General features: G+C 41.5%; 2 protein-coding genes across 19 annotated transcripts in view; one reads left to right on the forward strand and one right to left on the reverse strand.

Moving 5' to 3' along the window:
* LOC110493043 (uncharacterized) overlaps window positions 1-11888 on the forward strand; it is a 64092-nt gene extending 52204 nt beyond the window's left edge. For 6 of the 15 annotated variants that reach the window (XM_090203930.1, XM_036952229.2, XM_036952234.2 and 3 more), the window contains one exon: window positions 10475-11888. In XM_090203930.1, the coding sequence (XP_090060056.1) occupies window positions 10475-10497 (23 nt within the window). In that variant the 3' untranslated portion in view covers window positions 10498-11888. The remainder of the gene's footprint in view (window positions 1-10474) is intronic. The other 9 variants (XR_016487545.1, XR_016487551.1, XR_016487548.1 and 6 more) reach the window with 3 other exon arrangements.
* On the reverse strand, window positions 58-15696 carry LOC110493006 (uncharacterized). 4 transcript variants are annotated; one of them, XM_090203922.1, is made up of 4 exons: window positions 15277-15696; window positions 14796-14844; window positions 1840-5118; window positions 58-850 (listed from the first exon to the last, which is right to left on the reverse strand). In XM_090203922.1, the coding sequence occupies exons 3-4, from the start codon at window positions 5101-5103 to the stop codon at window positions 806-808; spliced, it is 3309 nt and encodes a 1102-aa protein (XP_090060048.1). In that variant the 5' UTR covers window positions 5104-5118; window positions 14796-14844; window positions 15277-15696; the 3' UTR covers window positions 58-805. The 4 variants fall into 4 exon arrangements, with proteins under 4 accessions (XP_090060048.1, XP_090060050.1, XP_021423056.3 ...); XM_090203924.1 differs by lacking the exon at window positions 14796-14844 and having other exon boundaries at window positions 15277-15580; XM_021567381.3 differs by lacking the exon at window positions 58-850 and having other exon boundaries at window positions 1436-5118.
* Window positions 15697-17950: the final 2254 nt, after the last annotated feature.

A 17950-nucleotide genomic window follows, 5' to 3' on the forward strand; every position in this document is an offset into this window, starting at 1 on the left:
ATCATACACTTTAAAACATTACTGTAATTACCATGAGTAGTCCAATAATAACTCATATTTTCTTAGGCAAAAAACACCTTTTTATTCTGCTGGTCCTGCAGATAAAAACCAACAATTATAGACAAAATACCAGCTACAATTCAATAATATTTATTTTATCAAACACCAAAAGGGCAATAGCTTTGCCCTTGACCTTGCTGTGACCATTAACTTCACTACAGAATACATTTTCTCTATTTCATTCTGTAGTTCAAGGTGAACTTTCTATGTCAAACATAAACCAAAATCAGCATTTTCCTATTCAAGTTTTTTTTTTTAAATTTTCTCTTTTATCAAAAATATATAGAAAATAACATTTACTGTACACTTATACAGATAAACATCAGATTGCAAAACGGTTGAACATCACTCTGTCAATAGGAGATAATGTTCTTAATATTTTTATATAGTCCATGCATGAAACACAAACGTAAAGCATCAATAACAAGCTGACGAACCTAGAGAACCTTAAGGTCAAATGTCACTCTCAGCTCTTGACTCTTCTGGGTACCTCGTTTGAAAGCTGCATATTTGAAAACTCTGTGAAACATGCTAAATTTAACTTTCACCTTAATCCTGCATTGATGTCAATTGGGAAATTTGTGGATCTCAAATTAGGAATCTGCCCTAAGTACTTACTGTATACATTTTTCTTCGCATTTATCATCACTTGCCTCCATATCCCACAAGGCCTCCCGCTGACCCCTCATCCATCCATGCCAAAGGTCAAACACTTCCTTCATATAGTTTCCTCATCCCCCAGGAGTTAGCAACCCAAGATCTCAAATAACACTCTCAATGACCTGTACACCTAAAAAGGAAGATGGCAAAGCTGGCATTAGCATATGTAGTGTCATCAAACATTCTAACTTCTAAACATTCTAACTTCGCCTGAATATCTAAAGTGTATTTGAAAAACGTACGGAAATAGCACCATTTGGAGAAATATACACTCCTTCTACTTTCATCCTCTCTTCCCTTTTCATCCTTATTTGGTTACATTACTCTGAATCTCCCGGAGTCAGATTTCTTCCGATAACCAAATCCTGCATCAATATACTGTTCAGTCTAGTTTTCAGTAGGTGGTGTGCCTAAATGCATTACACTACAGTCTCAGGACCACTTTTGAAAAAAAGATGTGTGGAGGTCTGCTAAAGTCATTCATTCTCCTATCATGGTTTAACAGTGGACAAAAAAGAAGCTCTGAGATTTACTTAATCTTTGTACATTTTAATCTCACGAGATGTCTGAATTCCTTTAAGACAAAAATATATTTTTCCTTCTGCTCTGATTTTCAAGGTAATATTTTCATACTGTCAGAGACAGAGACATTCAGACACATCCGTAACGTAGTCAGATGTCAAGTTCAGACCACATTCTCTAAGAGACCGTCTTAAATATTGTACCCTGTGTCAAGCAGAGAGACTATTACACAGGACCTGTACATTATGACTACTATGTCTACACCTGTACACAAAACATTTAACAGAATTTTTCAAAATGTTCTTCTGTTTCATCTTTACCAGTCCAAAGAGACATGGTTTAAGGACAGGTGAACCCTCTAGCTGTTCTGTTAAAGTCTTTTGGTTCCTCATCTTTATTTTTACGCCCTATGAGACCCATCTCAAACACTGTCGAAATTTTTGTAAGTGGCCTTGATGCAGCCTCTCTTAGCCTTTTGGCATCAAACTTTGGGCTGAAAAGGAGGACAGGCAGACGATGGGCAAAGGATGGAATTTCTTTTGGTTCATCCTTTGGCTGCTCTTTTTTCTCCTCCTCACTTTTGCTAGCTTCAATTACCTGCATAATCTTCTCTTTGGAGGAGAACATATCAAAGAGAAGAGAATCCCACTTCTTTGCTGCCTTGGGAGGATCGTCAGCCGTTACGGCTGCCACCATGTCTTTAAATGACACCGTTTCATCCTTTTTCGCTTCACCTCCCTCCTGCTCAGTTCCCTTTGCGGTGTCTTTCATAGGATTTGATTCTGGGAACGTAGGTGGTTCTTCTTCCACCACCATATGCTTCTTGAGTCGTGACCAACCACTGAGTTTAGACTTCATCATGCCCTTTGGCTTTTGGATCACTTTAAGAAGGGGTGCAGCTGCTGGGAAAGAGTCTTTTCCCTCTTCCTTCTCTGTTGATGGTGTGGATGGAGCTGACACCGCCTTTTCAGGTTGGGCTTCTTGGTTATCCTTTTGTTTAGCCGGAGACTGAACAGCCACCGAAGGCTTCTCAGGAGCTGAGGTCTTTCCAAGTGGAGAAGAAGTAGTCGGCTTTGTCCCTGCTGGTTTAGACTCAGAGGTTGCTTTGGTGGGCGTTTTAGGCTCTGGTGATTCCTTTAGCTCTTCTTGTTGTACCCTGGCTTTAGCCACAGGAGATTCTGTTTTTGAGACAGGAGGTATTGTCTTGCTGGCATCTTTGTTTGCAGCAGAAGACACAGGGTGTTGGGTTTCTGTGGTGGGTGTCTTGGGTTTTGGGATGACTCCATAAGTTGGGGTTTTAACCTCTGGTTTCTTAGCCTCGGGTGTTGGAGATTTAGCCCATGGTCTTGTGTTGGCCACAGTTTTAACCTTTGGTGTTTCTGAAACAGGAGTTGCCATTTTGCTGGTTACAGCTATGGATACGCTTGGTTCTGAGACATCTTCAGCTTGTGTAACAACAATTATTGGAAGCAGAAGCTTATCTGCTGGAGTCGTGGATATTATGGCCTCATTTAAAGGGATCTTTTCTTTGGAGGATGCTTCCTGGTTGGACACCATGGGCAAAGGATGTGTTTTTACAAGTAACTCTTGGGTAGGTATGTTAGATGCTTCCAACCCTTGCGTTGTGGTTTTAGATTCCTCTAGAGCATGCGTCTTAGACCTGGATATGCCGAATGAAGGTGAGACACGTTGGATTCCACCATGGGCAACATATGCAGCAGGAGTCAACCCATAATATGTATGGGTTGATTTAGGGGCCACATATGTTGGTGTATTGGGCCTTTGAAATCCAATGGATGATACCCCAGCTATGGGAGTCTTTGGTCTTTGATAACCTGCTGGTGGTTGTGGTCTTTGATACCCAACTACTGGTGTTGTTGACCTTTGATACCCAATTGTTGGAGTCATTGGTTTAGGCTCTTCATTCGAGGGTGTCTTGGGAATTTGATATCCATATGATGGTGCAGTAGGCTTTGGTGTCTCATTGGTTGGAGTCTTGGGCCTTTGATACCCATCTGAGGGTGCTGTAGATTTTGATGTGTCTTTGGTTGGAGTCTTGGGTCTTTGGTACCCATATGAGGTTTCTGTAGGCTCTAGTGTTTTTTTTGTTGGAGTCTTGGGTCTTTGGTACCCATATGAGGTTTCTGTAGGCTCTAGTGTTTTTTTTGTTGGAGTCTTGGGTCTTTGATAGGAGGGTGCAGTAGGCTTTAGTGTGATAATTGTTGGAGTATTGGGTCTTTGGTACCCATATGAGGGTGCTGTAGGCTTTAGTGTTTCTTTGGTTAGAGTCTTGGGTCTTTGATATGAGGGTTCTGTAGGAGTTGGTGTGATATTTGTTGGGGTCTTTGGTCTTTGATAGCCTAATGAAGCTGTAGAGGTCTTTGGTCTGGTAGACTCAACTATTAGAGCTTTTTGTCGAGGAGCCTCTGGTTTTAAAGTGTTTTCAGGAGGTGATTTGGGTGTAGGAGTCTCTTTTGATGTCACTTCCCCATTTGGAGTTCTTGCACCCTGACTAGTTGATGGTGATTTTGAAGGCTCAGACATTGGCAGATTTTGAGAACTAGACAACGATGGATTGGCAGAATTAGAACCAGGTGTTGGTGTTTTAGATCTATGTGCATCTATAGTAATGGGTGAGACAGCAAATAAAAGTGGGTTGGGTCTTGATATTTCAATAACAGGTGTTTTGGCACGGGACACATGATATGAGGGTGTCTTAGGTCGACCTAAATTAGTTCTTGGTGTTAAAAAGTCATGAGTTGGCGTTTTAGCTCTTTTCACTTCAGATGTAGGCGTTGCACTCCTTTGGATTTCAGGTCTGGACGTTAAACCTCTTTTTACCCCAGATGTAGGTGTTGCACTCCTTTTGACTTCAGTTGTCGGTGTTAAACTTATTTTGATTTCCGATGTCGGCGTTGTACCTTGATTCATTTTAGACGTTGCAACTCTTTTGATTTCTGATGTCGAAGTTAAATTGCTTTTCACTTCAGATACCGGTGTTGCATTCCTTCTGATTTCAGCTGTTGGTGTTATTACCCTTCTGATGTCTGATGTGGGTGTTCTACTCCGAGGTAATGTGTCTGCAGTAAATGTCTTTCCAGTGTAATCATGCAGGGGGGACTTAGATGCAGTATATACCCGAATTTGACGGACATCAAACATCGGTTTGGGTGCCTTTAGTGTAGCTTCGGTAGCTTTAAACCGTGGACTTGGACTTTTGCGGTGTATTACTACAGGGGCTAGTCGCAGAGTAGGTTGTGTGGCAGCAGAAGTGACTGTGACAAGAGCAACTGGAGCAGGGACTGGAGGAGCAATTTGAGCAGCAGTTGTGATTGTCACTTCAGGCACAGAGGAAGTTGGCACAGGCGTTGTGGGTGCCACTGCATGTGAGACTGGCCCTGGAATGGGTGATGGGGCTGTTGGAGTAAATGTGTAGAGTGGGGCCACATGATGGGGGAAGGTGGGTCCTGGAGCAGCATATGGCTTTGGGGAGAACCTTGTTGTACCACCAAAAGTGGCTCCTTGTTGTTGCGGGTAAGGGGATGGCACATGCCGATAGGCTGGCCTGACAGCGAATCTGGGGTGCTGTGTGTAGAAGGGTGCCTCTGGGGTTTTAGGAGGTGTTGAGTGATCACTGTGTTCCAAGTCAGGGCTTGCTTCATTCACAGGGGAGAGGTTTGAGCGGAAAGGGACCGGTGTCTTTGCCGTTTCAGGGGAAGCTTTTTTCTTGATTTTTTTCTCTGTTTTCTTGAGTAGTTTCTGGAGTCTAACATTTTCCTTGCCAGGCTTGGGCAGTAGAGCTGGAGGGTACTGCTGGGACAGCAGGCCTGGTTCAGTGACATTGCTATAACTGGCAGCCATGAGCAGTTTAACCCCCTGAAAAGAATATAAGACAGTGTGAGGAATATTTCTTTGGTTATCAATGATACGGTATTGTGTTAGAAGAAAAGGGGCAGTTTACAATCAATTCAACCCTCCTTAGAGATGCTCTCCACCCCCAAATCCAACATCTCCTTAGAGCTGCTCTCCACCCCCAAATCCAACAACTCCTGAGAGCTGCTCTCCACCCCCAAATTCAACGTGTCCTTAGAGCTGCTCTCCACCCCCAAATTCAACGTATCCTTAGAGTTGCTCTCCACCCCCAAATTCAACGTATCCTGAGAGCTGCTCTCCACCCCCAAATTCAACGTATCCTGAGAGCTGCTCTCCACCCCCAAATTCAACGTATCCTTAGAGCTGCTCTCCACACCCAAATTCTAAAGCCCCTTAGAGCTGCTCTCTATCCCCATCTTGACCCATGGTATACACACTTAGAAAAAAAGGTGCTAAATAGAACCATATAGGGTTCTTAATTTTGCTTAGGGTTCTACCTAGAACCCTCTGTGATGGGTTCTTCCTAGAACCTTTTATAAATGGTTCTATGAAAAACCCTTTTATTATCTTAAGATCCTTCCTAAAACCGTCTATGAAGTGTTCTACCAAGAACCCTTATCTTCTTCCTAGAACCCTCTGAACGGTTCCACCAGCCATATTAGTATTTACAATACATAACACATACCATAATGCCTTTCTTTGAGGGCCACAGTGGTGGTGTTATGAAACAATTATTTTTAATGAACAAAAATATTGGGCCTTACTGCCATTAGCCCATACAAACGCATTGAATAACAGATTCACTACATGAAACAAAAGATAGTCCCCCCCCAAAAAAATCTAAAGGAAGTTTGTTCTGAAGTGTTTGTCCTATATCTGAGCGATATCTGAGCCTTGCAAAAGTATTCACCCCCTTGGCGTTTTTCCTATTTTGTTGCATTACAACCTGTAATTTAAATGTATTTTTATTTGGATTTCATGTAATGGACATACACAAAATAGTCCTAAATAGTCCAATAGGCCAAATTGGTGAAGTGAAATGAAAAACATGAAAAACAAAACTTGTTTCAAAAGAAAAAAAAAAGAAAAGAAAACTGAAAAGTAGTGTGCGCATGTGTTTTCACCCCCTTTGCTATGAAGCCCCTAAATAAGATCTGGTGCAACCAATTACCTTCAGAAGTCACATAATTAATTAAATAAAGTCCACCTGTGTGCAATCTAAGTGTCACATGATCTGTCAGATGATCTCAGTACCTGTTCTGAATGGCCCCAGAGTCTGCAACACCACTAAGCAAGTGGCCAAGGAGACCAAGAAGCTCTCCACACAGGTCAGGGACAAAGTAATACAGATCAGGGTTGGGTTCTAAAAAAATATCAGAAACTTTGAACATCCCTCGGAGCACCATTAAATTCATTATTCAAAAATGGAAAGAATATGGCACCACAGCAAACTTGCCAAGAGAGCGCCGCCCACCAAAACTCATGGACCAGGCAAGGAGGGCATTAATCAGAGAGGCAACAAAGAGACCACAGATAACCCTGAAGGAGCTGCAAAGCTCCACAGCGGAGATTGGAGTACCTTTCCATAGGACCACTTTATGCCGTACACTCCACAGAGCTGGGCTTGACGGAAGAGTGGCCAGAAAAAAGCCATTGCTTAAAGAAAAAAATAAGCAAACACGTTTGGTGTTCGCCAAAAGGCATGTGGGAGACTCCCCAAACATATGGAAGAAGGTACACTGTTCAGATGAGACTAAAATTGAGCTTTTTGGCAATCAAGAAAAACGCTATGTCTGGCACAAACCCAACACCTCTCATCACCCCAAGAATAGCATGCCCACAGTGAAGCATGGTGGTGGCAGCACCATGCTGTGGGGATTCTTGTCTTCGGCAGGGACTGGGAAACTGCTCAGATTTGAAGGATTGATGGATGGCGCCCAATATCCAGGGAAATTATTGAGGGAAACCCGTTTCAGTCTTCCAGAGATTTGAGACTGGGACGGTGGTTCACCTTCCAGCAGGACAATGATCCTAAGCATACTGCTAAAGCAACACTCGAGTGGTTTAAGGGGAAACATTTAAATGTTTTGGAATGGCCTCGTCAAAGCCCAGACCTCAATCCAATTGAGAATCTTTGGTATGACTTATAGATTGCTGTACACCAGCAGGAACCCTTCCAACTTGAAGGAGTTGGGGCAGTTTTGCCTTGAAGAATGGGCAGAAATCCCAGTGGCTAGATGTGCCAAGCTTATAGCGACATATCCCAAGAGACTTGCAGTTGTTATTTCTGCAAAATGTGGCCCTACAAAGTATTGACTTTGGGGGGGTGAATAGTTATGCACGCTCAAGTTTTCTGTTTTTTTTGGCTTATTTCTTGTTTGTTTCACACATTTTTTTTTCATTTTGCATCTTCAAAATGGTAGGCATGTTGTGCAAATCAAATGATAAAAAAAAATAATTATATTTTAATTCCAGGTTTTAAGGCAACAAAATAGGAGAAATGCGGAGGGGAGTGAATACTTTCGTATGGCACTGTAAAAAAGATCAGGAAACATTTGTTATATATTTTTTAAACATGTTTTTAACCCCCTGTTTTTGGCACTAAACACCCAACATGTACATGTTCGTGAGAGTCTCACCTTTGCACATAGTAGTGTGTAGCCCATACTGTTCAGATGCTACAGACAGAAGTTGGCAGATCAACTGTACCAACTTCAGACAAGTCCCAAGACGCTTGTGGGCAAAACCGAGTCATAGAGCAAAACGGAGAACACCATCATGTTCCATAGAGTGGTCATAATATACTGAACAAAAATATAAACGCAATATGTAATGTGTTGGTCCCATGTTTCATGAGCTGAAATAAAATATCCCAAAAATTATTTGTCAAATTTTTTGGCACAAATGAGTTTACATTTCTGTTAGTGAGAATTTCTCCTTTGCCAAGATAATCCATCCATCTGACAGGTGTGGCATATCAAGGAACTGATTAAACAGCATGATCATTACACAGGTGCACCTTCTGCTGGGGACAATAAAAGGCCACTCTAAAATATGCAGTTTTGTCACACAACACAATGCCACAGATGTCTCAAGCTTTAGTGAAGAGTGCAATTGGCATGCTGACTGCAGGAATGTCCCAGAGCTGTTGGCAGAGATTTTAATGTTAATTTCTCTACCATAAGCCACCTCCAATGTTGTTTTAGAAAATTTGGCTGTCCATCCAACCGGCCTCAGGCAGGCCAATTGTAACCACGCCAGCCCAGGACTTCCACATCCAGCTTCTTCCCCTGCAGGACTGTCTGAGACCAGACAACTGAAGAAACAAGAACATTTCTGTCTGTAATAAATCCCTTTCATGGGGAAAAACTCATTCTGATTGGCTGGGCCTGGCTACCCTGTGGGTGGACCTAGCTCCCAAGTGGGTGACCCTATGCCCTCCTAGGCCCACCCATGGTTGCGCCCCTGCACAGTCATATGAAATCCATAGATTAGGGCCTAATGAAATTATTTCAATTGACTGATTTCCTGAACTGAAATGTAACTCGGTAAAATTTTTGAAATTATTGCATGTTGCGTTTATATTTTTGTTCAGTATAGTTTGCATGTTGCGTTTATATTTTTGTTCAGTATAGTTTGTAGACCAAACCGTTTGGAAACTACAGATGATTTTGTGAGAAAAACCATTTTCGGGTCTCGTGGTGTTTTGTCATGGTCTGACAAAACACCACTCTAGCTCTGTCACCTTTCACCGCAGATGCAGAAGTGCGACATAGTCGGATGCGGTGGATTGCGATATCTCTAGCTTATTAAACTGACAGATTTTTATGGGGATTTTTTTATTATGCTAATTAGATTTCCACGGGTGCGGACATCGACCAGAGTTGTTTTTAATCACTTGCAACCTGCTTTCAGAATGACTGCCAGGGTAGGGAAAATGTATATATGAGACTACCTAAACCATCTAAACTGGAACAACCATCTCAGTAACGAGTGCAATAATTCTTGCTACTAACAGATTGGATTAGTTTAGAAAAACCTATGTTATTTATCTTTATGTGGTATAAGATCAGTCAATAATTGTACATGCAATAACACAGATAGTTAGGCAAACAATTCTGAAAATCGACCTGCTGTAGAGCATGCTGGAAAAAATGATAATAATGGGCATGGTTTTGAGTGTTTTACTCAGCACAGAGTAAAAATAACACAATCACACTCCAACACAACAACACATGGGGTTATTTTACATCACTGAGTGTTAATTTACCTCTTTACAGAATTAGGGCTCTATTAAATCTGCGTTGCGGAAGTTCAGCATATTGATATTTAAAGGCAATGTTCCCGCTTTAGAGGAGACTGCATTCACCGTAAATGCTGCATATCGGCCGGCTGCGACACAGCCCGGGATCAAACCCGAATCTGCAGTGACGCCTCTAGCACTGCGATGTAGTGCCTTAGACCACTGTGCCACTCGGGAGGCCTCAGGAAGAGTCTGGGTGGTTCCAAACTTCTTCCAATTAAGAATGATGGAGGCCACTGTGTTCTTGGGGACCTTTAATACTGCAGATTTCTTTTGTTACCCTCCCCCAGATCTGTGCCTCGACACAACCCTGTCTCTGAGCTCTACGGATATTTCCTTCAACCTCATGGCTTGTTTTTTTCTCTGACATGCACTATCAACTGTGGGACCTTATATAGACAGGTGTGTGCCTTTCCAAATCATGTCCGTTCAATTGAATTTAACACAGGTGGACTCCAATAACGTTGCAGAAACATCTAAAGGGTGATCAATGGAAACAGGATGCACCTGAGCTCAATTTCGAGTCTGAATACTTATGTAAATAAGGAATTTCTGTTTATTTTATTTTATTGAATTAGCAAACATTTCTAAAACCCTGTTTTTGCTTTGTCATTATGGGGTATTGTGTGGTGATTGATGAGGGGGGAAAATAATGTAATCCATTTTAGAATAAGGCTGTAACGTAACAAAATGTGGAAAAAGTCAAGGGGTCTGAATACTTTCCGAAGGCATTGTAGGTACAGTTTAAAACATTTTTTAAAACTCTACAGGGTTCAGGTTTAAACACTGAGGTAAACACTAACGCTCAAGTCACTAAAGAAAGAAAGAAAAATACATTAAAAAGCTTATTCAAATTCAGAAGGGTTCTATGTCGAACCTTGCCTTCCAAAGAACCTTCATCTTCCAAACCCTGGTCCCTCTGCAAATAACCCTTTTGGAACCCTTTTTTTTCTAAGAGTGTAGATCAGTGGCTGACCTATTCATTGACCATCAAAAACACAATCGACACACCATTGGTAAACAAACATCTGAATACTTTTTTTATTTCTTTTTCAGACCTACCCCATGGTGAATATTGAAAAACATGTGTTGGTGGCAAAGACTTTCTTCTCAAGACGGTATGAACTTCAACAACACCGTTTGCTTGTCAGCCAACCCTGTGATGATATCCTGAAGTAGCATACCTTTATACCTTTCCTACCACCTTAAGTAGGTAACTTTAGAAATGTTTTAAAAATGGTTAGCCGTTGCTTTGTTTTGTGTGTCTGTATATTCAGTTTGTACAAAGCAATGAGAACTCCCCAATTCCATTTCATCTCCAGACATGTACAGAACATCTGCTGTTTCCGTGACATAGACTGACCAGATGAATCCAGGTGAAAGCTATGACCCCTTATTGATGTCACTTGTTTAAGCCACTTCCATGGGTGTAGATTAAGGGGAGGAGACACATTAAAGAAGGATTTTTAAGCCTTAAGACAATTTAGACATGTATTGTGTGTGTGCCATTCACGCACCGGTTTGTGTCAAGAACTGCAACGTTCCTGTGTTTTTCACGCTCAACAGTTTCTGGTGTGTATCAAGAATGGTCCACCACCCAAAGGACATCCAGCCAACTTGACACAACTGTGGGCAGCATTGGAGTCAACATGGGCCAGCATCCCTGTGGAACGCTTTTGACACCTTATAGAGTCCATGCCCTGACAAATTGAGAAAGTTCTGAGGGCAAAAGTGTGTGTGTGGAGAGGGATTAATATTAGGAAGGTGTCCTTAATGTTTTGTACACTCGGTCTATATTTGGTTTCTTGTCAAAAGTATATGCCACATATGTTTATGTATATACAGTATGAATGTTTGTTTTTTACTCAATGGTTGTTTCTCTTCTTTGTTTATGCCATTGAAAAGTATTAGGTGAATGCATTTACATGTATGTTGGAAATTATGCAGAAAGGAACATAAAACCCAAGCTTAGAATATTAAATGGTAACTCTTTGTCATATTTCCAGGTTTGGGAAGTTTAGTCACTGAGCCCGTTATTTGTAATATCATGTTTTAAAAAATGTGTTTTTCTTCTGGCATTTATTTGAGCACAGAGATTATCCAGACATCAGCCTGAATAAGGTGTTAAACACTAGGCTACACTGGCTTTTAAGCGATTCATCTCTTTTTTTTTTTCATGCATAAAATTCTGCATTGAAATGCCAAATAGTTTTGAGGTAACTGGATAACCTGGTAAGAGAACATTGCTTGTCTGTCGTATTATTTCCACTTTATTTCACACACACTAACATTTCATCCTGCCATTTAACCATGATTCTGTTTCCAGTGATGCACACTGGGGTTTTTCACATCCTTACTTATGCTACTAATGTGACAATATTGTGATTACTGCTTTTTTTGTGTTACAACTTTCTTTACCTTAAACCTATTTGTTTCTGACATGAAATAAAGCATTTTATACGATGATGTATGTATTTGGTTCGTAGCATTTTGTTCAGTACATTTTACGCAGCTAGACAACTGCCATTTGCAGAGGATAAAGAGGCGTAGTGAGTGGAAAGTGAAGGAGGGCAGTCAAGTTTAACACTCCCTGCAATTAAGGCCTCACAGCTGATACTGGAAGGTTCCTTGGCCTAATTTTAGGCAGAGAGTAGAGAGGAGGGCAGCTGATCACCTGCTCCCTTCTATAGATGCTCAGTCATGTCCTGTACAGGCAGGGAGCATCACTTTCACTCGACGGGGACAGTAAATCAATGGCCGAGAAAATACCTGAGGGGCTGCTTATGCATATCAGATAGAACCTAAGAGCATATATTGGTCTAATTACTGTACTGTGCATAACAACAAGGCAAAGTAATGTGTGAAGACACTGACACTTGTGCCTGTGGGTTTACTGTACAAATGACCAATAAAGATCAAATATACCAAAAAACTATGTTGCTGGTATATTACATGTTTTTATATTCTGTATTACTGTGACACTATGAGGTCTGGGCAGTTAGATACTGTTACTGTGACAGTGTGAGGTCTGACTGGCAGCCATACTTGGCCTGCAACCTACAGGTCCAAGTATTGATTGAGAGTGAAAGTGAATGTTGAGCATTTGACCCCCGTGATGTCACTTGTGGTCATGGCCATTTGAGTAGGTCAGAGTTTTTTTTATGCACAGTAAACAAATGATATAATTGGAAGATCTTGACCCGTATCTTTTTTAAACCTTGATGGCTGTAAACCTTTTAAAGTTCAGACCTTGATAGCTGTATTTAGATTGAAAAGGAATGTCATAAGCCTACAAGTCAGGATATCATATTTATCTCTCACAACCTTCTGTCTTGTTTAATAATGGAAATTGCATGTATAATGGCACATCAAATACCTTTTTACTTAAATCTTTTTTTTTATGTAGGTTTGTATGATTTAGGCCAGGGACAATAAACTACTATTTGAGAAGGTACGGTCACACAAATGTCCTAGGTGGCAAAGGTCCGGATGGATATTGTCTATTATTGGTGTATTGAGAAAAATAACTGCTCGCAACCCATGTGACACCAAACTGTTAAAACTGTTTACACCCCTCTCGTTGTTCATAGACAAAATGTTTGCCATTCTTGGGGCTAGGGGTCAGAATTTTCACTTTTGGATAAATAGCATGCCCAATTTCAACTTCCTGCTACTCATGCCAAGAATATAATATATGCATATTATTCATAGATTTTGATAGAAAACACTCTGAAGTTTCTAAAACTGTTTGAATCATGTCTGTGAGTATAACAGAACTTATGTAGCATGCAAAACCCTGAGGACTAACTGTTCAGATTTTATTTTTGCCTCTCTGTTCCCTGCCTTGTTATTGCCAAGGGATATTTCTTAGGAACCTGTTTTCAGTTCCTACCGCTTCCACTGGATGTCACCATTCTTTGGAATTTGGTTGAGGTTATTCCTTTGTGCAATGAAGAAGTAGGCCAACTAGGAACTGGGTACACTTTTGTGAGTTGCGCAAGATGTGAAAAGTGGCGCTGGTTTGTTTTCATTCCTGTATTGAACGTTTAAAAATACCTAAAGTTGTATTACAAAAGTAGTTTGAAATATTTTGGCAAAGTTTATAGGCAACTTTTGAAATATTTTGTAGTGACGTTGCGTTTTTTGTAAGCAGTTTTTTTCTGGATCAAACGCGCTTTAGAAATTGACATTTTGGATATATATGGACGGAATTAATTGAACAAAAGGACCTTTTGTGATGTTTATGGGACATATTGGAGTGCCAACAAAAGAAGCTTGTCAAAGGTAATGCATGTTTTATATTTTATTTCAGCGTTTTGTGTAGCGCCTGCAGGGTTGAAATATGCTAACTCCTTTGTTTACTGCTGGTGCAGATGGTGCAGGCTATCAGATAATAGCTTCTTATGCTTTCGCCGAAAAGCATTTTTAAAGTCTGACATGTTGGCTGGATTCACAACGAGTGTAGCTTTAATTGAGTATCTTACATATTTGATTTAATGACATTTTGAATTGTATAGTATTTAATTTGAATCTGGCGCTCTGCATTTTCCCTGGCAATTGGCCAGTTGAGACATTTGAGTCCCGCCTATCCCTAACTAGTTTTTTAAAGCTCATTTGCTGCAATTCTACCTATTTTGCCATGGGGCGGAGAGAAAGGTGTGCAGTTTTAAAGCACATTTCCTGCAATTCTACACATCTTGACATGTCGAGGCCCCTGGGCACATAATATGGCCATGATAACTACAAGATTTAGATAGCTGGTTAGCCTAGCTGGTTAGCCTAACTTACCTACCTAGCTAACATGGGCTAATAATTGATCAACTCTATATTTTTGACATGTTAGAAATAGCTCTCTATGGTCTGTCAGTGAATGACATGACAAGAGGAAAACTGATTATGCACTACCAAATTTCAAAATTGCACCGTGTGCATTCCACTACTACAACTTTCAGCAGCATTAAGTTGAAAGCCCAGTACACGTGGTCCATGTTCCGGATCCGGACCGCGGTCCACCAGTTGAATATGGCTGTTTGAGGCGTCTGCTAGTAGTCAAACTCAAATGTAGGCCACTTCTGATCATGTTTTAAAGGGGCCACTCTGCTACAGTAACAGAGACTGGACCTGCCTCCTGATACATGAGAGGAGGTCATCCTTTTAAGGCTCTGGTAGGTTAGGCTTTTGGAGCACCTCCAAGATGCAAGTTCAAAAGAGGAAAGGGTAATAATAGCCATGCATCATACAATGGCTTTTGGGTGTCCACCTTAGGTGGGAAGAAAAAGTCTCCCAACCCCTACCCCTAAAAACATGCACATGCATTTAGTTTATGAGCACATGATCAGTAAAGCTCTAAGAAAAAATATAACAGCATTGAGCTTACCAGGTAATGCTTACTACAGTTGACAAACACGCCCGGACAGGGGAGTCCCCTTACATTTGAAAAAGCAAAAACATTTACAGATTCAACTTAAAACACTGTACCAGCTTGTACTTCAACAATAAACATTCTACCACCCTGTGTGTTGTATGTTCATAGGTTAACATATGCAAGTAGTGTAGGAGTATCGCGTAGGAGTATCAGAACATAAACCATTATTGTTTTAACCATGATGCTATCTCGTTCCAGTTATGACTCCTGGAATGCAACACCCGAAATACAAAGCTTTAACATTGCATCGAAAATCCCTTTGCTCTTTGAAGACATGTCAAATAGTTTTAGCCATAATGGGGCTACAGTATACAGTACAGCCTCCTGGGGGCTGGCTTCAACAGCTCTAACACCTGTCTCAGTGCTCTACCACCCAGCCAATAGCATAAACACATTACTACGAGCTGTCGAAAAGAAATTGTAGTGTATTTACCTGTGTGACTGCTGCTTGGGGGTCGGCCGGCTGCTGCCTGCTTGTCCCAGCCCGGAGTGTCAGAGCGGAAGGCTCATGTTGAGCGCAACTGTACCCCCTTCCTACAAATGGAAGGGCCAGTCTCCATGGCAGTCCAAAAATAAAATCTGAGCCCTAAGCTCAGAATGTGCTCCGTCGTTACAGCGCGCTAACTGCGACCGTCAGCCAGTCAGGGGGTGGCCATAGCACCTTAGATATCACCACCCCTCGCTGCGGCGACCAGATCCTCCTCTCTGAAAAATACTCTTTCAGAGTGGCGCCCCCTGCAGGAAAGCATGAGCCAGCTCAGCTCAAGAAGCTTTTGTCTGCCAATTCGACCGAAATGTTAACCAATCACAGCTCCAGCCAGGGCACAGCATGGTCCGCCTAATAAATCAGTCCAATCAGGCACCCATAACACAGTTAAAGAGGGAAATTCATGATATCGCATATCTGTAAGGGTCTTAATGAAGCTAGAAAAATGAGAAACATTCTCAGTATGTCAGTTAGTTCTTAGAGCCCTGGGCCCGTATCCACAAAATCTCTCAGGGTATGAGTGCTGATCTAGGATCAGTTTCATATCATAATAAATAAGATTATATGGACAGGTGGGGACCTGATCCTAGATCATCTCTCCTACTCTGAGACACTTTGTGGATACGGGCGCTGGTGAGAATCTAATGCACACAAATACAAGATACAGCCACAGAAATCTTCCCATTATAGAATACTTCATAAATAGGCTATAATGGGAAGATTACTATGGCTGTGTCTTGTATTTGCGTGAATTAGACCCACTGGTCAGTCCAAATACTATTTTAAAGCTGCTGAAGACCCTGAAAGTTGATTCAGCAAATAATGTAAAGTGTTGAAAAAGTACAGACTGTCCACAGATCCTGTCCTCATTTGACCGGGCCATTGACATACATTATGTTTATGTACAGTATCAATCTGATCTCCCACTCCTGTGGGAAAGGAACAAGTCTACCATCTGATTGCCTCGACTGACGTTCCTCTTGGGTTAATTTTGCTTGCCTAATGTGATGGCAAATATAGCAACAGGGGCGTTGGCTGTCCCTCTCCAAACTTGAGCCTCCCTCCCTACCCCACAATTTATCCATTTCCTTATTAAGTGCCGGGTGTAAGACGTCAAGACATCCCCATTGGGGCCTCGCCTCCGACGCTTCCTTGTCCAATAGGGACCTTCCTTGGATCAAGTGTCACTATAACAGAAGGACATAATCAGGGTTGTAATTCTGCAGAACCTTACAGCCAGTCTCGGCCACCAGGGAGCTCACTTCTTCTTTCCGCTATTCTGAGGTAAGACAGAGAGAGTGAGAGTGGTTGGAAGGAACAGAGAGTGAGTGGAACAAGAGAAAGAGTGAGTGAGTGAGTGAGTGAGTGAGTGAGTGAGTGAGTGAGTGAGTGAGATAGATAGATAGATTGATAAAGAGCTTGAGATCAAGTGCACCGTTAAGAGCTCAGGGCCCCCCTAGCTGTCTCCTTTCAAGAACAGCTGAATCCACACGTGCAAAACCACTGCCACTGTGTTGGAACACTCAGGCTTTAAAGCAGTCGGCTGCTCCATAGTAATGTTGAGGTCAAGGGTGAAAGGACCCACCAAGGGGATAGTGACAGGTGAAGGGAACATACAGGTTTCTGCATAAGCTTCTAGCTTAACTTGATCAAGATTGTGGGTGTCTCTTTGTGCAAGAATATAATTCTTGAAAGCCACTTGGCATGTAAAATGAAGTGTCAACATTTTGTGTCAAGAAATGCTGGTATATGTGTGAAAGTCTGTTCTTGTTGTTCTTATTAGATTAAGCGCTAAAAGTGACTTGGGTGCTACAAGGTTTCTGGGGGTGGGGCCTGGCTCCAACAGGCTGTCGCAAGCCTGGGATTTAAAAATGGTCCTCGAAGACATGTAGCTATGTTGTGGAGCTGATCCAATGGTTTAAATCAAAATGGAGGCTAAGATGAGGGAATCTTAGAGATATGCTCCATGTTACCTCAATGTTAGGATTTGAGAACAGTCTTGTTAGCACTATACTGGTCTTTTGTGATGTGGTTAACAGATAGCTGGACACATATCTAGTGGACAGAAATGTTTGCGTGTTGTACGTCACAGCAAAGTCAGTGATAGTTTAATAGAGAGAAAGGTGTGACATTCTGTTATTCTGGAGACCTGTGAACTAGGGGAACGTGGTGGCACGTTGAACCTTCCATACTTATAGGCTAAACACATAGACACTCTATTAATGTTACAGGGCCCATTGAGCAATAGCCTGATTTGTGAAATCAACCCAGAAATCTATAGCTATGATAATATGATTGCAATTTCAAGAATCAACCTTTGACTTTCAGTCTTTCGCATTGTCAAACAGTTTCCTGTTCTTTCATTATTCCCTATGACCCCGTTTTTATTTTTTATCTTTAACAAGTTAATACGACATAATGGAATCATGGAAAAGTGGCTGAAATGCCTATGAGAGGGAGATGTCCACATAAGGAAATTAAATGGGAATTACTGACACTATTCCAAGAGAAAGAACCTGATCTGTGCTTTGGAAATCGGATCCTGGACCCATTTCTTAAAGACATTTGCAGCTGTCTGTTTAGGAATAGTTGTAATGTGTGAGTAGGCCTCTAGGGTGGC

This window comes from Oncorhynchus mykiss, chromosome 2 (genome assembly GCF_057628025.1).
Source record: "Oncorhynchus mykiss isolate SJ-2025 chromosome 2, ASM5762802v1, whole genome shotgun sequence".
NCBI classification, from domain to species: Eukaryota; Metazoa; Chordata; class Actinopteri; order Salmoniformes; family Salmonidae; genus Oncorhynchus; species Oncorhynchus mykiss.